Raw genomic sequence first — 26,374 nt, forward strand, 5'->3', positions numbered from 1 at the left:
AAAGCATATTCCGTTATATTCTTAATGTATTAAATTGGCATTAAGAGGTAAGAAAACCAATTACATTTATATTTTAATGAAGGTTAATAAAAGCCAAATTACAGCCAACTGTTAAAGCTTTTTTTTTTTTTTTTTAAATTCTAGGGTACACACACTGAAAAAAACAGAAGAAGAAAGTCAGTTCAGGGGCTTTCTTATGAACAAATGATATCACAGTCTTCCCTATCGCATGCTTCTGAGCAATTCTGTAAATCTAATCAGTCACACAAGACATCGAATGGTGAGTCTCTCACATTTGTTACTTTTAATTCCTAAATGGTTATTATCTAATATTTTCACTTCTGGGTAAGAGAAAAGGCATTTTGGTCCATTAATTCACCTACTCGCTCCTGGAGGACATTAACCAACTCTGCTATCACGAAGATGTGAGTGTCATCAATGTCTTGAATGATGAACTTCTTCCCTAGGGCATTTGACTCATCCAAGTACAGCAGAAATTGCTTCATGGCAGGGTCACTGTCGAGATAAACACAGGATGATGAGACACCTTACTGTCAATTACCAGAGACCTGAACAATCAGAATTGAGCATGGAGAGTTTTAGGATAAGTTTAAAAGTTCTAAACTGTTAACCAATTCCTTACTCCTTCTCTGCCTCAAGTGTTGATGATTAACACACAGTGTTGATGATTAACAGACAGCTTCATTTTAGAACTGTTAGTGCAAGTTTAGAGGAAAGAGGCCAATGATGAGATTTGAAAACAATAATTTGTCACCGACAAGTGAAAAAGTAAAGCAATGTTCACAGCTTTGTAATTAACAGGGACTCGAAGCACAGCCCTGTTAACTGATTTTAAAAATGCCAACAATAGTCTTTGGCTTGCAGTAAATATTCAACTTTTTTTCCCTTCCTTAAAATTCTGAACCTCCTAACATTCAGAATCTTTAAAGGAAATTCTAACCAAATCTCTTTGAGAACAGTGAGTTCAAAATGAGATCTAAATTCAATTCTATTTATTTGTGGTTTTTAGTTTGGAATGAATAGGACAGCCATAAGGGAAAGAGATAAAATTTCCTAGATTTATAGAAATGAGTCTTTTTAATAAAACCTTGAATTACAACAAAGGCACACTTTAGATCTAATATAATATACAATACTCTGTTCAGCAAAAGATGAATATAAAAATGTCAAGTTGCATACAGATATTTTTAATTCTTAGAGAAAACATAATCTTACACAATCTTTTGGTTTCTTGAGGGATGTCAATATCAATTACAAAAATAACAATTTAATTCAAAAGAGGTCAGTGTAATTTACTGAAAACCATATACATTTTCTTTCTTTCAAGTACAAACATAGGTACAAGTGAAGCTAACAAAGTAAAGGATTTATTTCAATAGCTAAATGAGTATGGTTTATGGTATATATTAACTATGAATAGTCAAGCCTTCCTGAAAAAATGATTGTCTTAATTACTTTCAACAGCTTACCTTTAAAATAATTTTATTAACAATTTGCTATGCTATAAAATAATGTGAATAAATAAGTAGGTCTGCTCATGTCAGAAATGACACTTTTTTTTTTTTTTTTTTTGCAGTACGCGGGCCTCTCACTGTTGTGGCCTCTCCCGTTGCGGAGCACAGGCTCCGGATGCGCAGGCTCAGTGGCCATGGCTCAGCGGCCATGGCTCAGGCGTCCAGCCGCTCCGCGGCATGTGGGATCTTCCTGCACCAGGGCACGAACCCGTGTCCCCTGCATCGGCAGGCGGACTCTCAACCACTGCACCACCAGGGAACCCCAGAAGTGACACATTTTAAATTTAGTTTCTAGTATGCTTGTTATCTTAGGTTCAGAAAAGTTAGGTTCTATTGATCCACTTAAGTTTGGCAAAATTCAGTTAAATTCTATAGTTGCAGTATTATAATGACCATACTAATGTGGGAAATTGATTTGTTCAGAAGTGGTAAACTTGCTCTTTTAAGTTTTATTCACTCATTCAATAAACTGAGTACCCATCATGTGCCTGGTGCTATTCTGGTCTGGGGGATTCAGCAGTGAAGAAAATTTACATTCTAGTGGTAACACTATGACAAACACACAGAAAACAAAGGAAGCGAATGAGAAATGGCAGTGACGACAGTGATACGATCTTGCAAGTTTAAGCAGGGGACTCAGGGGAGGCCTTACTGAGCAGGTGATGTCTGAATACACATCAGAAGGAGGTAGTGAGCAAACCATGAAGTGACGTGGGGTAGAACATCCTACGCAGAGTGAACAGCAAGGCCACAGAGCTGGAGAGGGGAAAGTGGAGGGGAGAGCAGTGGGATATGGGTTAGAACTCCAACTTGATTTAACTTACAAAATGACTTTAATTTTAAATGTAAGGATCATACTGGCTGCTGGGTTGAGAAGAGGCTGGTGGGTGGTGGAGGCCATGGTGGAAACAGGGAGACCAATTAGAAGGTGACTGCAGTAATCATGACAAGACATAATGATTTGGACCTAGGTGGTACCAGGGAAGTTGAGCAGTGGCTCAACTCTAGATATACACCAAATGTAAAGCCCACATAACTTGCTGAGACTGGACTTGAGCTTTGAGAGGAATTAAGGAGACGCCAAGATTTCTGGTCTGAGCAAATGAAGGGATGGAGTTGTCTTTCACTGAGATGAGGAGGAACACAGAAGAACAGGTGTGTAGTTAAGATCGAGAGTATGGTTTTAGGCAAGTTACATCTGAGATGCCACCCAAGTGAAGAAATTGAGCAGGAAGCTGGATATACAATTCTGGATTTCAGCAGTGAAGTCCAGAATGAGGAGTCAGTCAGTCATCAATGTATAGACGGCATTTAAAGCCATGACAAAGGAGTGAGCAGAGCTACAGAGGAGAGTCCAAGGACCAAGCCCTGGATACCCCAATATCAAAAGGTTAGGAAGAAAAGGATGAACCAGCAAATCAGCCTATAAAATGACCACTGAGGTCGGAAGAAAACATGAAGAGTCTGGAAGCTAAGTAAATGAAGGATCTCCAGGAAGAGGAAGAGATCAGCTGGGCCAAATGTTGTTAAGAGGAAGAGCAGGAGAAGGACTGAGAACTGACTACTGGGTTCAGAAAGTTACTGGACTTTCCCAAGAGCAGCTTCAGGACTATGACTACAGAGGGCAGGGCCTGACTGGAGTGGTTTTCAGACTGAGAGGAGTGAAATCGGAGAAAGTGACTACATACATATCTTCTGAGAAATCCTGCTACAAAGAGCAGGAAAATCAAGTGGGAGCTGGAGAGGGATGTGGAAGCAAGAGTTTCTGCCCCGCAGGGCCGCCCACCTGGGGAGGGATAGTGTTACAGCATGTTTGTAGTTCTGCTGGGAATGATCTAGTAGAGAAAGAAAAGTGGATAACACGGGAGAAAAACAGGAAAACTGCTGAAAAGGTGTCTTTAAATAGGCCAGGGAGGCTGGGATCCGGTTCCCAAGGAGGGAGGCTGGCTTGAGACAAGAGAATAGTCTAGTCACCCACAGTAAGTGTGAGGAAGGGAAGAGTGTATGGGCCCAGGTCCAGGCGATGAAGACTGTGGACGTTCTCTTCTGGTTGCTTCTGTTTTCTCAGGGAAACGAGGAAGTGAGGACAGGGATGTTTTCTGAGCTCAGAGAAGGTGAAGGTATGGAATACCATATTCCACCCGTTCTAAGAAGCACAGTCCCCCCACATCTTACCATCTCCAAAATTGGGATGGGTCTTACATTTCATGGCATGTTACAGTACAACTGGCAGTGATTTTTCTTATAGGTACATAAAATACTGCTAAGTTTTAAAACTGATGAAATCTTAATTTGATGAAATCTAACAGCTTTATTAGGAAAGTGGGACAATAAATGGACTAGGAAATTCAGCTGGTTTGCAGGCTAGCATTAAGGCCCCCATGAATTTAATAGTCATGAATTTAAAGTGAGACCAATCAGTATGTTTGTACGTTTTTCTCCAGCCATTAGAGTTGTGGAGGCAAAGGTTCAGAATAGGTAGAGAGCCGGATTGAACCCGACCTGGTTGGTGTGACTGAGACGGGCAGGGAGTTGAGTGTCTTTAAGAGAACGAGTATACTGATGGACTGGGTATGGAGGAAAGTGAGGATGCTGGGATGAGTCAAGATGGAAATGCTGGGAGAATCAACAGACTGCAGGTCTGGTAGAATCAAAGGAATTATAGAGCTAGGGTATTAGAGGGAGTGAATTGGAAAGAGGAGGTAGTGGTCAGAGTTAGATGCCTAAAATGGAGATTTTGAAGAGATGGCAGTATTGGTAGGGATGCGGGTAGGTGTGACAATGTGAATGAATGACTATTGACAGGACAGAGAAAAGCTCATTGGAAGAAGAGGCCAGGGTACTGAAAGGACTATACATACGAAATCGTTAAGAATTTGTGGAGAACTCTTAAAGAGTGACAAGCAGCCTTCAAAGAATAACTTTCAAGGAAAGACTTGGGTGTTTGTAGATGGTTACAAAGAGGAGGATTAGTGGGTGGTCTGGTCAGATTCAGAACTGGGGGGTTTCTGTGGAAGAGGGAGGGAGGATTTCTGGAAGTGGCAATGAGGAACAAGGTAGATACCCATCCCACTTCTTGGCCCAGTGGTACAAGAGGTATTAAAGTCAACATAGCAGGCTCAGGGGAAAGTTAGGTTTTTATTATGAAAACAACAAAAAAAGGGGTATTGGGGGAAGATAGAGGGTAAGTTCTGAGAAGAGGCTGAGGATATAAGGGATTCTGCTTCTATCTTACTAGGTTCTAAGGGCAAAGCGGGACATGATGGGGTAGGGGTGAATTTGAAAGTTGATGGAGGGACTTCCCTGGTGGCACAGTGTTTAAGAATCCACCTGCCAGGGACTGCCCTGGTAGTCCAGTGGTTAAGAATCCACCTTCCAAAGCAGGGAACATGGGTTCAATCCCTGGTCGGGGAACTAAGATCCCACATGCCACGGGGGCAACTAAGCCCAGGTGCTGCAACTAGAGAGCCCATGCACTGTGGAGCCTGCGTGCTGCAACTAAGACTCGATGCAGCCAAAAATAAATAAATACTTAAAAAAAAAAAAGAATCCACCTACCAATGCAGGCAACACGGGTTCAAGCCCTGGTCTGGGAGGATCCCACATGCCATGGAGCAACTAAGCCCCTGTGCCACAACTACTGAGCCTGTGCTCTAGAGCCCGCGATCCATAACTACTGAGCCCGTGTGTTGCAACTACTGAAGCCCACATGCCTAGAGCCTGGGTTCCACAACAAGAGAAGCCACTGCAAGGAGAAGCCCGCGTCCCGCAACGAAGAGTAGCCCCTGCTCGCAACAACTAGAGAAAGTCCACGTGCAGTAACGAAGACCCAATGCAGCCAAGAAAAAGAGTTTAAAGAGCAATTCTAGAAAGAATCTGGAGGTAATGAAGCAGGCTGAACGGGGTTCTTTCAGATATTACAGAACTGAAAATGGGGAGGCCCATAGGACAGGGAAACAAAGCTTCAGCTTCTTTAAAACTATCGTTTTCCTGCTCAAACAGGTTCTTTTGAACAGGTTCCTGCTCTCAAAGGTTTCTTTCTGAAACCCCAGTTGTTTCCCTATATTGCTCCGTGTCTATACAAATAAAAAGAGGTTGGGTGGGACAGGGGTGGAGAATAAAAGGAGAGCAATTTAAGAGTAGACAGGTGTGGCGGACAGAAGGAAACCCCTCTGCTTTGGTGCTCTACAACCATGCTGCTTCCTCCCTTCCCTGCAGAGAGGGACTTGCCTTTGTCTCTCGTGTGGTGCCCACTTTACCCTCACAACCTTTATTGTGCTGAACCGTCTTAGACCCCACAAGAATTTCAATACTTTCTACAAAAACCACACACTCAGAGAGGTTGCTTAGAAACATATACTTTAGGTGACAGGACAAATGATAGTTTTGTTAACCCTTTAATATAAATTTTGGGTTTAAATGGAACAATAATGACAAAAAACAAGGACATTATAAAATCTGCTGTCCAAATGTGATACATTATCTTGTTACTGTTTGAGTGCAGTGTGTTCACAGATGACACCAATTTACTCTAGTAATTGGCTGCTACTAGGAGGTATTAGAGATAGCAAGGGTTAAATGGTTATGAAGACTTTTATCTCCAGCAACTCTCTAAATAAAATAAATTTACATACTTTCAATTAAGTAAAAGCTGAACAACTGAAACCAAGAAGTGCCAGGGGACTCACACCTGTGCTTTTAACAGGTCAGTGCTTTCAAAATTTTTACCATTTGCATACTACCCTTGCCATTTTAGCCATCTCTTGTAACATCTGCACTACGTATTACTCAGTTTTTTTCTTTATATTGCCTTTAAATTAACTTTTCACCTTAACTTCATCTGGTACAAAATCACCAGTCATCTTGATGTTAGTTTTATTTTTTTCTCAGATAAATTAAGATGGTCATAGAAAAAGTATTTCTGTGTTCTATTGCTGCAAAATCTGTGCTACTCCAAATCATCAGGTACACAAACTGTACTCCTTACACCTGAGGAAACACTGCTAACACAAATGAGATGAGAACTTAGAAAATGGTCCGTGACACACTGAAATAACTGCTTCTAATATCAATTGCTTCAATTAAACTTTTTGAAAGGAGATGGAAAGCAGTCAATTTGAGAATGAATTCTCAAGCATGTATTTGAAATGTAATCTGTAATGATTCAAAAAGACACTCAAAGTTTAAGGGGCACTTTGTTAGCATATGTTGAGGGCCTAGAATATCTTGCCTGAATATAGGACTACTCTACACGGGAGTTTCTCTGGGAGAACCTGCTGGCGGCAAAAAAACCAAAACCAAGTGCCCATGTACATACTTGGTTAAAGTCCCGGGATCAGGGCTAGTGAGCAAGAAAAAATGTCTTTGTCCTGGAAACGTAAAGGGGAGGTATTATCAACCCCCTCCTAAAGAAACTTAGTATAGAACTAGGGCGCCTGCCGGCCGCTGGTGGGGGACTCTGACCCCTAAGGAGATAGGAGGAATCCCAGAGTGAACCGGTAGAACGTAGGGGGACCGAGGTGGGGAGGAGAAGTGGAGGCCAGACAAGATCGGGGCCCCTGAGGCCGGGGAGATCAGGACAGGCAGGAGGGAGGGACTCTCCAGGAAAAGCGGGAGAGGAGTTGAGGGCGATCTCCTGGCCCACTCAAGCCGGGGAGCCTGCTGAGCTCCCAAACCACTTTCCCCACCACCAAAGCCCCATCCAGGCCATGTGGGTCCTGGGGGCATAGGAGGGAGGCCGGGGAGATCAGAAGTGGCAAGCAGAAGAGGCCATCCAGGAGGAGTGGGAGAGGAATGGAGGGCGACTGCTCTGCCCACTGGGCCCTGGGGAGCCTGCTGAGCTCCCAGGCTGGTCCCCTGCGATCCAAAGCCCCCTCCAGGCTGCGTAGGTGCTTGGGGGCATAGAAGGGAGGCCAGGGAGATCAGGAGAGGCAGGCGGGAGGGGCCCTGCAGGAGGAGTGTGAGAGGAGCAGAGGGCATTTGCCCTGCCCACTCAGGCCCAGGGAGCCTGCTGAGCTCCCAGGTGAGGTCCCCTGCCCTCTGAGACCAGGGATGGGAGGCACGCCTGGAGCCCTTCTGTTCCTTGAGCCTAAGCCCCACCCCCCACAGTCCCCAGAGCCTTTTCCAGCCCCGTGGGTCCTGAGCATTGGCCCTGCCCACCACCCAAACCTCGCCCTTGCTTATGCCCTGCTCTCCACATCCAAGGCCTTCCCCCCTCCCTTTTTTCTTTTCCCTCCTCCTCTTTTTATTGTGGTACTGATGTACCTTCCAGTTGTTGATTCTTTATGTTTTTATTTTTACGTTCTTTCTAACATATCTGTTAGTTTCCTAGTCTAATTTTATTTTTTACTTTGTTATTATTCTCGCTCTCTTTTTTTTTGGCCACCCACGTGGTTTGCGGGATCTTGATTTGTGCGCCTGGGGCCAAGCGGAAGCTCCTGCGGTGGGAGCGCCGAGTCCGAACCAGTGGACTAACAGAGAAACTCAGACCCCAGGGAATATTCATAGGAGTGAGGTCTCATGAATATTCATCAGATGAGGTCCTCATCTCAGCACCAAGACCCAGCTCTACCCAACAGCCTACAAACTCCATTGTTGGATGCCTCAGGCCAAACGATCAGTGAAACAGGAAAACAATCCCACTAATTTAAAAAAAAAAAAAGAGACAGCAAAAAAATATGTCACAGATGAAGAAGCAAGGTAAAAACCTACAAGACCAAATAAATGAAGAGGAAATAGGCAATCTACCTGAAAAAGAATTCAGAGTAATGAAGTAAAGATGATCCAGAATCTCGGAAATAGAATGGAGGCACGGATTGAGAAAATACAAGAAATGTTTAAAAAAGATCTAGAAGAACTAAAGAACAAACAGAGATGAACAACACAATAACTGAAATGAAAAATACACTAGAAGGAATCAATAACAGAATAATGGAGGCAAAAGAATGAACAAGTGAGCTGGAAGACAAAATGGTAAAAATAACTGCCCAGGAGCAGAATAAAGAAAAAGGAATGAAAAGAATTGAAGACAATCTCAGAGACCTCTGGAACAACACGAAACGCAACAACATTCAAATTATAGGGGTCCCAGAGAAGAAGAGAACAAGAAAGGGTCTGAGAAAATATTTGAAGAGATTATACTGGAAAAGTTCCCTAACATGGGAAAGGAAATAATCACCCAAGTCCAGGAGGCACAGAGAGTCCCATACAGTATAAACCCTAGGAAAAATACACCAAGAAATGTATTAATCAAACTAACAAAAATTACATTCAAAGAAAAAATATTAAAAGCAGCAAGAGAAAAACAAAAAATTACATACAAAGGAATCCTTATAAGGTTATCAGCTGATTTTTCAGTGGAAACTCTGCAGGCCAGAAGGTAGTGGCAGGATATACTTAAAGTGATGAAAGAGAAAAACCTACAACCAAGATTACTCTACCCAGCAAGGATCTCATTCAGATTCAGTGGAGAAATCGAAAGCTCTTCAGCCAAACCAAAGCTAAGAGAATTCAGCACCACCAAACCAGCTTTACAACAAATGCTAAAGAAACTTCTCTAAGCAGGAAACACAAGAGAAGAAAAAGACCCACAAAAACAAACATAAAACAATTAAGAAAATGGTAACAGGAACATGTATATCGATAATAACCTTGAATGTAAAGACATTAAATGACCCAACCTAAAGACACAGACTGGCTGAATGGATACAAAACCAAGACCCATATATATGCTGTCTACAAGAGACCCACTTCAGACCTAGGGACATATACAGACTGAAAGTGAAGGGATGGAAAAAGATATTCCATGAAAAAGGAAAACAAAAGAAAGCTGGAGTAGCAATACTCGTATCAGATAAAACAGACTTTACAATAAAGAGTGTTACAAGAGATAAGGAGGGAGACTACATAATGATCAAAGGATCAACCCAAGAGGAAGATATAACAATTATAAATGTTTATGCACCCAACATAGTAGCACCTCAATACATAAGGTCATGAAAGGAGAAATCAACAGTAACACAATCATAGTAGGGGACTTTAACACCCCACTTACACCAATGGACAGATCATCCAAACAGAAAATAAAAAAGGAAACACAAGCTTTAAATGACACAATAGACCAGATAGATCTAATTGATATTTATAGAACATTCCACCCAAAAGTGCCAGAATACACTTTCTTCTCAAGTGCACAAGGAACATTCTCCAGAATAGATCACATCTTGGGTCACAAATCAAGCCTCGGAAAATTTAAGAAAATTGAAATTGTATCATGCATCTTTTCTGACCACAACGCCATGAGATTGGAAATCAATTACAGGGAAAAAAACCTGTAAAAAACACGAATACATGGAGGCTAAACGCTACTAAATAAATAAGAGATCACTGAAGAAATCAAAGAAGAAATAAAAAATACATAGAAACAAATGACAAAAACACAATGACCCCAAACCTATGGGACTCAGAAAAAGCCGTTCTAAGAGGGAAGTTTACAGCAATTCAATCTCACCTTAAGAAACAAGAAAAAAAATCTCAAATAAACAATCTAACCCTACACTTAAAACAGCTAGAGAAAGAAGAACAAAGAAAACCCAAAGTCAGTAGAAGGAAAGAAATCATAAAGATCAGAGCAGAAATAAATGAAACAGAAACGAAGAAAACAATAGCAAAGACGAAAAAAACTAAAAGCTGGTTCTTTGAGAAGATAAACAAAATTGATAAACCCTTAGCCGGACTCATCAAGAAAAAAAGGGAGAGGACGCAAATCAATAAAATTAGAAACGAAAAAGGAGAAATCACAACTGACACTGCAGAAATACAAAGGATTATAAGAGGCTTCTACAAACAACCATATACCAATAAAATGGACAACCACAAAGAAATGGACATATTCTTGGAAAGGTACAATTTTCCAAGACTGAACCAGGAAGATTTAGAAAATATAAACAGACCAATCACAAGTAATGAAATTGAAACTGTAATTAAAAATCTTCCAACAAACAAAAGTCCAGGACCAGATGGCTTCACAGGCGAATTCTATCAAACATTTAGAGAAGAGCTAACATCAATATTTCTCAAACTCTTCCAAAAAACTGCAGAGGGAGAAACACTTCCAAATTCATTCTACAAAGCCAGCATCACCCTGATACCAAATGAGACACAAATCAATCAATGTGATGCACCACATTAACAAATTAAGGAATAAAAACCATATGATCATCTCAACAGATGTGGAAAAGCTTTTGACAAAATTCAACACCATTTATGATAAAAACTCTCCAGAAAATGGGCATAGAGGGAAACTACCTCAACATAATAAAGGCCATATATGACAAACCCACAGCAAGCAACATACTCAATGGTGAAAAACTTAAAGCATTTCCACTAGGATCAGGAACAAGAGAATGATGTCCACTCTTGCCACTCTTATTCAACATAGTTTTGGAAGTCCTAGCCACAGCAATCAGAGAAGGAAAAGAAATAAAAGGAATCCAAATTGGAAAAGAAGTAAAACTGTCACTATTTGCCAATGACATGATACTATACATAGAAAATCCTAAAGATGCCATCAGAAAACTACTAGAACTAATCAATGAATTTGGTAAAGTAGCAGTATACAAAATTAATGCACAGAAATCTACGGCATTCCTATACACCAACAACAAAAAATCGAAAGAGAAATTAAGGAAACACTCCCATTTACCATTGCAACAAAAAGAGTAAAATACCTAGGAATAAACCTGCCTAAGGAGGCAAAAGACTTGTACTCAGAAAACTATAAAACACTGATGAAAGAAATCAAACATGACATAAACAGATGGAGAAATATACCATGTTCTTGTATTGGAAGAATCAATATTGTGAAAATGACTATCCTACCCAAAGCAACCTTCAGATTCAATGCAATCCCTATCAAGCTATCAATGGCATTCTTCACAGAATTAGAACAAAAAATCTTACATTTCGTATGGAAACACAAAAGACCCCGAATAGCCAAAGCACTCTTGAGAAAGAAAAACGGAGTTGGAGGAATCAGCCCCCCTGACTTCAAACTGTACCACAAAGCTACAGTAATCAAGACAGTATGGTACTGGCACAAAGACAGAAATATAGATCAACGGTACAGGAAAGAATGCCCAGAGATAAACCCATGCACATATGGGCACCTAATTTTCGACAAGGGAGGCAGGAACATACAATGGAGAAAAGACAGCCTCTTCAAAAAGTGGTGCTGGGAAAACTGCACAGCTACATGTAAAAGAATGAAATCAGAACTTTACCTAACACCATACACAAAAATAAACTTAAAATGGATTAAAGACTTAAACATAAGACCAGACAGCATAAAACTTTTAGAGGAAATCAGGAAAAACACTCTTTGACATAAACCACAGCAAGATCTTTTTTGACCCACCACCTAGAGTAACAGAAATAAAAACAAAAATAAACAAATGGGACTTAATTAAACTTAAAAGCTTTTGCACAGCAAAGGAAACCATAAACAAGACAAAAAGACAAACCTCAGAATGCGAGAAAATACTTGCAAATGAAACAACAGACAAAGTATTAATCTCCAAAACAGCTCATGGAGCTCAATATCAAAAAAAAACCAATCCAGTTAAAACATGGGCAGAAGACCTAAATAGACATTTCACCAAGGAAGACATGCAGATGGCCAAGAGGCACATGAAAAGATGCTCAATGTCAAAAATTATTAGAGAAATGCAAATCAAAACTACAATGAGGTATCACCTCACGCTGGTCAGAATGGCCATTATCAAAAAATCTAGAAACAATAAATGCTGGAAAGGGTGTGGTGAAACGGGAACCCTCCTGCACTGTTGGTAAAAAACTAAAAATAGAACTACAATATGACCCAGCAATCCCACTACTGGGCATATACCCTGAGGAAACTATAATTCAAAAAGAGACATGCACCACAATGTTCACTGCAGCACTGTTTACAATAGTCAGGACATGGAACCAACCTAAATGTCCACTGACAGATGAATGGATAAAGATGTGGCACATATATACAATGGAATATTACTCAGCCATAAAAAGAAAAGAAACTGAGTTATTTGTAGTGAGCTGGATGGACCTGGAGTCTGTCATACAGAGTGAAGTAAGTCAGAAAGAGAAAAACAAATACTGCATGCTAACGCATATATGTGGGATCTCAGAAAAAAAAGTGGTACTGATGAACCTAGTTGCACAGCAGGAATAAAGAGGTAGATATAGAGAATGGACTTGATGACATGGGGTGGGAGGGCGAAGTGAGAGTAGCATCGACATATGTACGCTACCGAATGTAAAATAGTTAGCTGGTGGGAAACAGCAGCATAGCACAGGGAGATCAGCTCGGTGCTTTGCGATGACCTAGAGGTGTGGGATAGGGAGGGTGGGAGGGAAGCTCACGAGGGAGGGGATATGGGGACGTGTGTGTGCATATGGCTGATTCGCTTTGCTGTGCAACAGAAACTAACATGGTATTGTGAAGCGATTCTACTCCAATAGAGATCTAGTAAAAAAAAAGAAAAAGAAACTTGGTATAGCTCCTATAAAATATGATTGTTAAAAAAAGTATTACACCATGAGAGGCCTACTAGAATGATGCAGTTAGCTATGAAAGAGACCAAAAAATTAATCGGTCAGTTGGATAAAGTTGTCAATACTGTCCATCCAATCAGAATGATAATCTTGTCTTAGTCAATAATAAACTAGCCTTCCTGATGGTAATTAGCTAACAGATATAATTACTTTAAAAATTTACAAGTATTTCTCCATAAATACTGCTATGTCCTGATAGTGGAATGTTTTAGAAAATTGTTACTGAATGTGAAAATGCCTTTGTTCATATCACGTAAAATATTTTCAAATATTTTAAAAGCTATATTGTTTGATGATAAAAATGTCACAACACTTTGTTTAGTTAGAATAATCAACTACCTACAATTTTATCTGCAGCTTGGATCACTTCCTTAAGATAAACATCTAGAAATGGAATTATTGTGTTAAAGCATATAAAAGCTCAAAAGACCTATCACAAATTACTTTCTAGATCAGTTGCTTCTTTTTTGTGTGTGTGTGGTACGCGGGCCTCTCACTGTTGTGGCCTCCCTGTCGAGGAGCACAGGCTCCGGACGCGCAGGCTCAGCGGCCATGGCTCACGGGCCCAGCAGCTCCGCGGCATGTGGGATCTTCCCGGACCGGGGCACGAACCCGTGCTCCCTGCATCGGCAGGTGGACTCTCAACCACTGAGCCACCAGGGAAGCCCTAGATCAGTTGCTTCTTAAGACTGCACTTCCATCATCCATGTCAGCAGCTTGGTGAGAGCCTGCATTTTAAAAGCTACGGACTGGAGGAGAACAGTCACCTCATTTAAAAGCTACTCTGGTTGGGGGTGGGGAAGGATAAATTAGAAAGCTGGGATTAACATATACACACTACTATATACAAAATACTGAATAGATAATCAACAAGGACCTACTGTATAGCACAGGGAACTCTACTCAATACTCTGTAATAAACTATACGGGAAAAGAATCAGAAAAAGAATAGATACATGTATAACTAACTCACTTTACTGTACCCCTGAAACTAATACGTTGTAAATCAACTATTTTATATACAATAAAAACTTAAAAAGTAAAAAATAAAAGCTACTCTGATGTAACTTGCCAAAAAGGAGGCCTAGTGTATGAACCTTTTCTGTACTGAAACTTGAATTCAATCTTTCAAGAACCTCTTCTTATCCACTCTGCTTCTCACTGTGGTAGTAGAGCTCTAACTAATAACCTGGAATTTAGGGTGAGATTACACTCCTTGGTTCAATTTTATTAACAAAATTCTTTCAGTAAACAAATATTTACTAAGCACCTCTATATGTATCTCAGGCACTGTTCTGGGTGCCCAAGAAACTTCAGTGAATGCAGCCCTGCAAAGAATAAGAAGCAAAGGCTCACAAAAGATATATGAATGCTGTTAAAGAACAGGACAGCACTTAGACTGGCTTTGCCTTAGTTCTTTTTTTTTTTATTTATTTATTTATTTTTTGTTTTTTTTTGTTTTTTTGCCTTAGTTCTTACTTGCTTTTCATATACAGTAGAGGTTTGGAAGCCAAACCCATAAGGACAAGACTGGTCTAATAATACCTTTTTCTCCAGATTCTTTGCTCTTGTGCTATAAACTGGCTGGAATTTGCAGCTGTACAACAAATCTTCCTGGCTGAAGCACTTGCCAAACCAACTGTGATAAATGTCACACCAGAGGTCTGCTCTAGCACCTGGAATTGGACGCAGACATTTGTTGAGCATATGCTGCTTGCTTCGGTAACTGCTATGGTTGGCTAGATTCGGGAAAACACTTGGTGTGAGGCTGGCAGTCGATAGTGGTGGATCCCAACAAAGAGGAAGTTTTCAACAATCTCATTTTGACATAAAAATATAAAAAACTGGGCTTCCCTGGTGGCGCAGTGGTTGAGAGTCCGCCTGCCGATGCAGGGGACACGGGTTCGTGCCTCGGTCTGGGAAGATCCCACATGCCGCAGAGCGGCTGGGCCCGTGAGCCGCGGCCGCTGAGCCTGCGCATCCGGAGCCTGTGCTCCGCAACAGAAGAGGCCACAACAGTGAGAAGCCCGCGTACCACAAAAAATTAAAAAAAAAAAAATGCAGCCTAGCATTATTAAAAAAAAATAAAATATAGGTGTAATACAATCCCAACCATCATTCCAAAAGGATTATTTTGGAACTAGACTAAATTATTCCAAGGATATTCTCGAATAGGTAACAATGACAAAGAAAAAAATGGATGTGAGATGCGATTAGTGAGAGTAGCAAGGGGAGTGAAACTCTGTGGTAAAGGAGTCATCACACATCATTTGGGAAGGAAATAAATGGTGTTGGACAATTATTCAGCTATTTAACCAAAAAAAAAAGGCAGCTAATTTAGATCTTCACCTCATAATATGCCCCTCCTCTCAATAAATTCTAGATGAATGAAACTCAAAATATCAATGAAAATAAAAATATGAAAACCCTAGGACAGAGGTGAATATTGGTCAAATCCAGAATGAAGATTAACTTTAGAAAAATCAGAAGAAACAAAAGGGAAAAAACTGATAGCCGACACTGTGTGTGTGTGTATCCTCTGTGTTAAAAATAATGTTAAAAGACCAACCGGAGGCTTCCCTGGTAGCGCAATGGTTAAGAATCCGCCTGCTAATGCAGGAGACACGTGTTTGAGTCCTGGTCCCGGAAGATCCCACATGCTGCGGAGCAGCTAAGTCCGTGCGCCACAACTACTGAGCCTGCGCTCTAGAGCCCGTGAGCCACACGTACTGAAGCCCGCACACCTAGAGCCCGTGCTCCCCAACAAGAGAAGCCACCGCAATGAAGAGTAGCCCCCGCTCGCCACAATTAGAGAAAGCCCGCGCACAGCAACAAAGACCCGACTTGACCAAAAATAAGTAAATAAATAAAAATTTAGAAAAAGACCAACGAGGAAAATGTTTCTATTAATTATGACAAAGTAATAAGAAAAATAAAAATACAAAAATTAGCTTAGAAGGTGTTTTCCAAAAGACAACAGCACAGCATGCTTAGAATTTCTGGGATCTCAATCCGCCTCTTGGCTTTCCCAAGTGAACACCTCTCTCCTCTAGCGGTTTATTTTTATCAACATACATTGTAGTCTCTCACTTTAAAACAATGAAAATAACAAGAACCAGAGTTCCTTAACATATCCTTCTTCAGCTACCGACCCACTTCTTTATTCCTTTGCTCATTATCACAACAAAACTCCTCCACATGGTCTCTACTTCCTTGCCCCCATTTCCCTTTCCAAAGTACTCGATCTGGCATCCATCCCACCTCTCCATTAAAAAGCTCTCATAAAAAACCTATGACCTCCAGTGTGTCTTCATCTTACCCCACCTCTCATCAGCACTTGACACAGCCAACTCGCTTTCATCAACCATTCCCTTGGTTTCCCTCCTACTTCACTGGCTTCACCGACAATACAATTTATTGTATTGTCTTTTTCCATACTAGAGCTTCAAAATCCAATGTGTATTTTAGTACCTGGCGAAATACTTTGGGTATAGAGTTAAGAAATTAATTTCACCTGTTTCATGTTACTTTTTAGTGTGGCTACTAGAAAATTTAACACTACATATGTGGCTCACATTATATTTCTACTGGACAGTGCTGCTCTAAATGCCAGAGATCCCTAGGGTTTGGTCTTGCTCCTCCCCCAGCCTTGCCATCACAGAAACAGTACGGTCATCCATATAACGGCTCACATTAGAGGCAGAGAAATGTAGACAGTAGTAATTTCAAACAATGGGAGTGTCCACTGGGCAGGACTCCCAGATGAGACAGAATTGTTTGGTGGGGCAAACAAACAAGTGGAGACTGAGCAAGACTGGTCCAACAGTTCAGATTTTCAGACTAGGGATAATTAAGCCCTACATTAGCTTTGAGGAGCTCAACTCTGCCCATAGTTTCTAGTTTCTCCTTTGGAATGTGTGCCTAGTTTAAGAAACATTCAACTCGCTTTCTTGTTCTTTTCTCTTTTTTAAAGACCAAAGTTTGTGTGACTTAGGCAGACCCTAAAATTCTAGTCAATCCCTGACGATTTGAGAATACAAGCACTGTTCCCCTAAAGAGGGTTAATGTAACAAACATGCTGCCGCTGACCAAAACTTCTTGGAAATAATGCCAATTACATCTATTCAACAGAAACATTGAAATCTGGCACCAGGAAGAAACTTAGCAACGAAATCTGTCCCACTTGATGAACCGGGAAACTGGGAGATTGGGATTGACATATATACACTAATATGTATAAAATAGATAACTAATAAGAACCTGCTGTATAAAAAAATAAAATTCTAAAAATCAAAAAAAAAACCCCACCATCTGTCCCACTTGTTATTAAGTAAGAAAAATGCAGTTGAGAAAGCTGAAAAACTTGATTCATTCAAATCTTAAGAACAAAAGAAAAAAATGGACTTTGGAAGGGATACACATACAAATCAAGATTCAATGTGCAGATTTAAAATTTGTTAAGTATCAAAACTACTAACCATTCTATAAGCACTCCTTTCAAGACGTTGACCATCTTTTCCAAGTCAGAAGGTGCAGATGACCTTAAAAATGCTAATAAAAGGATAAGGTGACAAAATACAAAAGCATCAACTTCAATATCCTTTGGTGATTTACTTCTGAAAAGAGGCAAAAAATTAAATGCCAAGACTAAACATATAAGTCTATTAAAGACATAAAGCTAACATTAGGAAAACATACAGATATTCTGATCTTTTAGCAAAATTAAAATGAGTCTATTTGGAATATTAACAATGCATAAATCTTACTTGCAAAAAATTCCGCCCGCTGTCAATCCTAATGAAAGCATGGGCCCTAACTCCACAGCAGTGTGCCCAATCCAGGTCTAAAACATGTCCACTAATCAAAAGATTTCTTTTCCTACTCAGGAGTATGATAAAAGGTAATATCCTTGGAGACAGGAATCACAGGATGGTAGCTCTGAAAGGGGACCTAAAAATTACATGGTGAGTCCGACCACCTCGTTTTGCAGACGAAAAGGAGCGAAAGATTAAGCCGTAAATCCCGGCAAAAAAAAAAAAAAGTACAATCCATGTCTCCAGATCTTGTGTTCCTCTGCCAAATAAAATATGTTCCCCAATGATGTGCGCTTGAAGGAAAAGAAACCACTCAGCGCACGCGAAGTTAACCCTTCTTAAATTTCTACACTTGGGTACCGGACAGTGCCTCCCCGAAGGAAATCCACCGTTCAATTCCCGCGGGGCAGCCGCCCGGCCTCGTCAGAAAGGGCCCAGAAAGGGGGCAGAACACCGCCCTATACCCCCGCACCTGAAAGACAGGCTTCTGGGGCTTTCCCCCTCCTCCTCTTTTTCTTTAAGACCCCTCGACCTTCCAGGCACCCCACTCTCCCCTCCTGCGCCAAGAGCCAACGCCACGAACCTCCGCCCACAGATGCAGCAGCACTTCAGCGTCGCCGACAGAGTGCGCTTGCGCCGATTACGTCATCGCGACAGCGACGGGCTCGTGGGTGGAGCGCGCCGGCGGGAGGCGGGGCGCGGGCTCGGCTGAGGGGGCGGGGCGGCGTGCGGTGAGGGCGGGGTCACGTGCAGCCAGCCGCTGGTTGGGGACGCGCGCGGGCAGGGAGCGGCGGCGAGTGGTGGTCTCCCTGCCGACCTGCTCCCGGGTGAACAGCTCGGGGCTGGCTGAGTCCGCGTGCGGGCAGGTAGGAAGGGAAGGCTGGGCTCGTGGGGGCGGGCTGGGGCCCTGGCGAAGCCCGGCACGGCGGGGAGTGGGGAGGGCAGCGACGGGGCGCGGCCCCTGACTGACCCGCTGACCTGCCGCTGGGCGTGAGGTGAGGGCCTCTCTCGCAGCCTCGGCAGCTCTACTCTTCTTTCCCGGTTGCCACTCTTCTCTAGTTACAATCCAAGGCCTAAAGAGCACCTGCCGGTACCATTAGCCCGGGCGCGGTGGTCACGGCAAGACGATGAAAATGAGGAGGAAACAGTCTCCTCGTTTAAATCCGAACCTTTCAGAAGGCAGCGTCTAGCTGTGACCTGAGAGGTTGAATAGATTGAATACTGATAGGTCCTCCAAGCCCGGTAATTGTCATATTAAAGTGAAAGACCCAGAGTGAAGTGAAATTACTCTCTTCCCCAAATTCGGATCTGTGGTCTAATAGAGCTGTCTCTTTCTCCAATTGGCTTTACCAATGGAGAAATGAGGTTCTTGCTTTCTGTTCCTTAGATGAAATTGTACTTCTCTAATTGTGTGTTCATGTGATTTACGAACCTAGCTCTTCCATTTATTTCCCTCTTCCTGTGCTTCAAATCTTTCCCGTCCGGTTGGTTTCCATGTTGTTGTGCATGCTCGCTCCCTCTCTCTTTAATCTGACCCAGGTAGAGTTCTTCCCAAGTATATTTTCTTTTTTTCCTTCTTGAATGCATTCTCCTCCTTGACGGTCTCATCACTTCCATCACATCAAACCTCCATTCTTGTGCTCCATGTGCTGGCCTGATGCCTCCACATTAATGACCTGTGAGAACTCTAAACACCGCCTCTCAAACTGAACTAGTTCTCACTCCACCCTCACTTCAAAATCTGCTTTTCTTCCTGTATTTTTCCAAATCATCCAGATTTAAGACCTCATTTATTTATTCAGCAGACATTTTGCACAATTATGTATTGCACAGACCCTATTCTATACAATGGTGAACAAGCAACTAATTATAGTGGGGGAGAGGGACACTTAAAATCAGTTAACAAGAAGGGGTAACTGATGTGAAGTTATAAAGAATGACTGGGAGGGCTTCTTTGGTTAGGAGGTCATCAGAAATGGCCTTCAGTTCAAGCAGATTTCTGAGTAAAACAGTAACTTCTACACACCAGCAATAACTAACTAGGAATTTTAATAATAAAAAAGATACTATTCATAACTGTATTAAAAACTGAAGGTATCTGGAAATAAATCAGACTAAAGCTGCATAGTCCTTTAAGGAGAAAATTATAATGCTCTACTGAAACACATAAAAGAAGACCCAGGTAAATGGAGAGATATACCATATTCAGGGATAGGAAGACTCAGTATCATAAAGATGTCAGTTTTCTCCAATTCTACAGATTCACTGCAATTCTAATTAAAATTGCTGTATAGTTTTTCATGGAACTTGACATGCTGAACCTAACATGTATATGAAAAGGCAAAGCACCCAGAATTGCTAACTCAATTTTGAAGAAAAATAAAATCTCTTCCTCCCAGATATCAAAACAATATAAAGCCATGATAATTGAGACTACTGTCTTAATTACTGGTATTGGTTTAGGGACAGGAAAGTAGACTCATGGAACAGAATAGAGAGCTTAGAAACACGTCCGCATACATATGGAAGCTAAGTATAAGGTTAGCTTTGGTAAGCTTTGGTATTACAAAAGCACAGAGTATTCAGTAAATGATGCTGAGATATATGATATCCACATAGATTGAAGACAAAATTAGATTCCTACTTCACACCGTTCACAATAGTAATTTCCAAATGGATTGAAGACCTAAGTGTGAAAGACACACATGAAAAATATTTAGAAAAAAAAAGGAAATATAGGAGGCTATATTGTCTCTAGGAAAGATTAATTTTTTGTTTGTTTTATTTGGGTTAAATACATGTAACATAAAATTTACCATTTCAGCCACTTCTAGGTGTACAGTTCAGTGATATTCATGTTATCATGCAAGCATTGCTACTACCTATCTCCAGAACTTTTTCATCTCTCTGGGAAGGATTTTTTAAGCTACAAAAGCACCATTGAGGATGCCATTGAAAATGAGAGATGATGGTGACTTGCACTAGAGTAGTAACAGTGAGGATGGAAAAAAGTGGCAGGATTTGGGTTATATTTTGATGGCAGAGAACAAGAATTGTGCATGGTTTGGATACGAGGTGAGGGGAAAACAAGGAATCAAGGCCAACATATGTGTTTTTTGCTTGAGCTCTGAGGTAGATCATTCACCATTTATCATAAAAAACCATTTACTATTTGTTTGGTGCTGATGAGGAGAATGAGAGGCGGAAGAGTTCAGGGAGAAAAAATAAAGAATTCTGTTTTGGACAGTTAAGTTTGAAAGGCCTGTTTTACATCCAAGTGGAAATGTTCCAGTAGCTGTTGGATACATGAGTCTGGAAAGATTGTGGCTGAAGGTACCACTTTGGGATCACTAGCATATAGATATTTAAAACTGTGATGTGTTAGAATTGGATTTGGTTTCATTATATAGAAAATATAATAATGGCTTAAATATGCATATGATTCTATAGGTAGGCAGGCCACGGATGGTATGGCAGCAGCTCTGTGATCATCAGGGATTCAGATTCCTGTCTTGCTGTTCTGCCACCCTTAGCATGCTACCTCATGATTGAGATGACTGCTTTAATTCCAAATGCCACCTGCTCATAGCAAGAGGGAAGCTTGATGGAAAGGCGCATACTTTTCTCTTTAAGGACACTTCTCAGGTGTTGCATATGACACATCCACTTACAACCCATTAACCAGTTCTTAGTGACACACTAACAAGAAGGAAAGATAGGTGATGTAGTTTTTATTCAGCTGTGTGCCCAGTGTTTTATAGAGTTACACATGTATCTGTGCTATGAACCAGCAATTCCACTCCTAGATATTTACCCAAGAGAAATGAAAATATATGTCTACAAAATGACTTGTATCAGACCGCTTTTGGTAGCCAGAATACTGGCACCCCAAAGATGTCCATTCCCAAATCCCTGGAACCTGTGAATATGTTACATTACAAGGAAAAGGGAACTTTGCAGATGGAATTAAGGTTACAGATTTTAGGGTAGGGAGATTATTTTAGATGTTCTAGGAGAGACTAATGTAATCACACAGACCCTTTAAAGTGGAAGAAGAAAGCAGAAGAGTCAGAGATGTGGCAGTGTGAGAAGGATAAGCTGTTGCTGGTTCTCAGATGTAAGGGGCTACCTGCAAAGACTAGAGGGAAGGCTCTGAGAGTGAAGGGTGGCACTCAGACAACAACTAGCAAGCCAACAAGGACCTCAGTCCTGCAGCTGCATAGAACTGAATTCTGCCAACAGCCTGAATGAGCCTGGAAGTGCAGTCTCCCTCAGAGCTTTCAATAAGTGATACAGCCCAGCTAACGCCTTGGTTTCAGCCTATGAGTCTTAGATAAATTTAATCTAAAATGGTGTCTAGGAATCTGCGTTTTAATAATCTGCAGATAATTTTAGGGTGACATTTAGAGAAACACTGGTTTATATGCTGATCTTCAATAACTTCATCCAAAACTATGGTTTCAATTAATAATATGTGCCGATGACATAAATCTATATCTATAGTGTAGACCTCTCTGCTGAGCCCACATAGCTTAATGGACATCTTTCATGAATATTTTACAAGAACCTTCATCTCAGCATGTTGAAATTGGGAATTTATCCTTTCCCTCAAATCCATTTCTCTTCTTGTATTTTTCTTTTGGTAAATGTTATCCCTTATATACTCACTAATCCAAACCAGAAACTGAGAATCATAATTGCCTCTTCCCTTTTACCCATTCCTCTCCGTCTCTCACCCAGTTGTTTATCAGATTCTTTTCTCTTATTATCTCCTTAAGTCTGTTTTTTCTTGATTATTCTCAGAGCCACTGCCTTAATTCAAGTACATGTTTCTCCTTGATTATTGTTAAAAGCCTCCCTATTGGTTCTCCCCGTCTCTTCTTTAGCTCTCCTCCAGCCTATTTTCAATCTTGTCAAGTTTTCTAAAAAAATTTTTTTAATCTTATTATTCTCTTTCTTAAAGTTAATCTCCTGTCAGCTTCCATAACTCAGGGTAAGCTTCATACTCCTTAATTTAGCTAAAAAGGACTTTCATGATTGACTGGCCCCTGCCTTCAACACTCCTCTGTTAGTAATCAACAAAATGACTTGACATAAAATCAGTAAGGAAGAAAACACCTGAAAAGCACCATCAACTAATAGTCATTTGTAGGTCCCTCTACCCAGCAACAACAGAATATACATTCTTTTCAAATGAGCATGGAATATTCATCAAGAGAGACCATATTCTGTATCATAAAGCAAGCCAAGATTTAAAAGAATTGAAAGTATACAAAGCCTGTTCTCCAACCACAATGGAATTAAACTAAAAATCAATAACAAAGATACCTGGAAATTCCCAAATATTTGGACATTAAGATACTTCTAGATATCCCATGGGTCAAAGAGGAAGACACAGTGCAGTTAGAAAATATTTTTAATTGAATGAAAGAAAAAAAACAGCATATCAAAATGTGAAGGATGCAGTCAAATCAATACTTGGAAATTTTTAGCATTAAATATTTACATTAGGAAAAAGGAAATTTTAGATTAGTGATCTAAGCTTCAATTTTAAGAAGCTTGAGAAAAAAGAGCTATTTGAAATCAAAATAAGCACAAGGCAGAGACTATTAAGAGCACAAAGTAATGAAATTGATAATGGAAAAACAGGAGAGTAATTCAATGAAACTAAAACCTGCGTCTTTGAAAATATCAATGAAATTGAGAAATCTCTAGCTAGACTGGCTGAAAAAAAAGAGAAGAGACACAGATGTAGAGAACAAATGTATGGATACCAAGGGGGTGAAAGCAGAGGGGTTGGGGAGGTGATGGGATGAATTGGAAGATATTGGGATTTATATATATATACACTAATATATATAAAATAGATGACTAGTAAGAACCTGCTGTATAGCACAGGGAACTCTACTTCGCTGTACAGTAGAAACTAACACAACATTGTAAAACAACTATACCCCAATTAAAAAAAAAAAAAGAAAATGGTGAGGAAAAAATAAGACACAAATTGTCAAAACTCAGGAATGAAAGAGAACATGTCACTTTAGACCCTAAGACCTTAAAAAGATAATGTGGGAATCCTACTTAAAACTTTTTAAGGAAGAAAGAATACAGTTCTACATAAACTCTTCCAGAACATAAAAGAAGATGGAACACTTGCCTACTTATTTTATGAGACCAGCAATACCTTGATGTGAAAACCAAAGACATCACAAGAAAACTAGATATTAATATCTCTTGTGAACATAGACACAAAAAATACTAACACAATACTAGCAGGGGCTTCCCTTGTAGCACAGTGGTTAAGAATCCGCCTGCCAATGCAGGTGACATGGGTTTGAGCCCTGGTCCGGGAAGATTCCACATGCTGTGGAGCAACTAAGCCTGTGTGCCCCAACTACTGAGCCTGTGCTCTGGAGCCTGCGAGCCACAACTACTGAAGCCTGCATGCCTAGAGCCCATGCTCCACAGCAAGAGAAGCCACCGCAATGAGAAGACTGCGTACCACATGAAGAGTAGCCCCTGCTCACCGCAACTAGAGGAAGTCCCTCACAGCAACAAAGACCCAATGTAGCCAAAAATTAAAAAAAAAAAAAATTAGCAAAACAATATTTAAAAAGGATATTGTATCATGACTTAGGTTTATTCTGGGAATATTAATTGGGGAAATGTATTATATTAACAGAGTACAGAAACATCATATGTTCACCTTAATTAACGCACAAAATGCTTCTGACAAAATTCAGCAATTCGGGAATAGAAGGGAATGTCCTCAAAGAGAAAAAGGACAGCTACAAAGAGTCTACAGCTAACATCATCCTTAATGGTGAAAGACTGAATACTTTTCTCCTAAGGTCAGGAACAATACAAGGATATTTGCTCTCACTATTTTTATTCAGCATTGTATTGTAGGTCCTAGCCTGTGAAGTAAAGCCAGGTAAAGAAATAGAAGGCATATCGGTTGGAAAGGAAGAAATTGAACTGTCTCTATTCACAGGCAACATAACTGTCTATGTAGAAAAATCCAAAACAATCTACAAATAAAGGTCCCAAAATTAATAAGTGAGCTTAGCAAGGTCACAGGATACAAGGAAATACACAAAACTCAATCGTTTTTATATACTACTAGTGAACAACTGGAAATTGAAATAAAAAAACCCAAATAATTATTTACAATTGTACTAAAAATCATAAAATACTTTGGTATAACTCTTTAAAAGTATATACAATATTTGTATGCTGGAAATTACCAAACATGTGAAAAACATAGGTGATTGAACAAATAGATAATCCATATTAATGGATTGGAAGACTCAATCAAAATTTCAGAAGAATTTTTTTGTAGAAATAGACAAGCTGATTCTAAAATTTATATGGAAGGGCAAACTGAAGTAGCAAAAACAATTTTGAAAAAAAACAACAGGGCTTCCCTGGTGGTGCATTGGTTGAGAATCTGCCTGCCAAAGCCGGGGACATGGGTTCGAGCCCTGGTCTGGGAAGATCTCACATGCCGCGGAGCAACTAGGCCCATGAGCCACAACTACTGAGCCTGCGTGTCTGGAGCCTGAGCTCCACAACAAGAGAGGCCACAATAGTGAGAGGCCTGCACACCGCAATGAAGAGTGGCCCTCACTTGCTGCAACTAGAGAAAGCCCTCTCACAGAAATGACGACCCAACACAACCAAAAATAAGTAAATTAATAAATTAATTAAAAACAATACAAAACAAAAAAACAACAAAGTTCAAAGATACACATTACCTGATTTCAAGTCTACTGTAAATATACAGTAATCAGGATGAATGTGGCATTGGACCAAAGGTTGAGTCAACATATAGATCAATGAAACAGTAGTAGACATGTATACACATGGTCAGTCAACTGATTTTTGGCAAAGATGCAAAGGCAATTAAATGAGGAAACAGTCCTTTCAACAAATGATTCTAGAACAATTGCATATGCATATGCAAAAAAAGAACCCTAATCTATAACTTTCACTCTATACAAAAATCCACTCAGAATGGATCATAAACCTAAATGTAAAACCTAAAACTGTTAATCTCCTAGAGAAAAGTATAGGAGAATAACTTGGTGACCTTGGATGAAGGAAGGATTTCTTTTATGACACACCAAAATCATGATCCATAAAGTTAAAAGTTGATTAATTTGACTTCATCAAAATTGAGAACTTTTGCTCTTTGAAAACACATTTAAGAGAATGAAAAGACAAGCTGTAGGCTGGAAGAACATATTTACAAATCACATGTCTAACAAAGGCCTTTTATCCAGAGTATATATAAAATACTCCCAAAACTCAATAAATAGGAAACAAACAACCTTATTAACTGGCAGTCCAGTGGTTAAGACTCTGCACTTGCACTGCAGAGGGCAAGGGTTCGATCCCTGGTTGGGGAACTAA

General features: G+C 40.4%; 1 protein-coding gene across 1 annotated transcript; it reads right to left on the bottom strand.

The window, feature by feature from the left end:
- GTF2H5 (general transcription factor IIH subunit 5) lies at nt 1-17,692 on the bottom strand. Its single transcript, XM_065889176.1, has 2 exons — nt 17,624-17,692; nt 1-516 (listed from the first exon to the last, which is right to left on the bottom strand). The coding sequence occupies exons 1-2, from the start codon at nt 17,656-17,658 to the stop codon at nt 336-338; spliced, it is 216 nt and encodes a 71-aa protein (XP_065745248.1). The 5' UTR covers nt 17,659-17,692; the 3' UTR covers nt 1-335.
- Nucleotides 17,693-26,374: the final 8,682 nt, after the last annotated feature.

The sequence above is a fragment of the Phocoena phocoena genome, chromosome 12 (genome assembly GCF_963924675.1).
Source record: "Phocoena phocoena chromosome 12, mPhoPho1.1, whole genome shotgun sequence".
Taxonomy (NCBI): domain Eukaryota; kingdom Metazoa; phylum Chordata; class Mammalia; order Artiodactyla; family Phocoenidae; genus Phocoena; species Phocoena phocoena.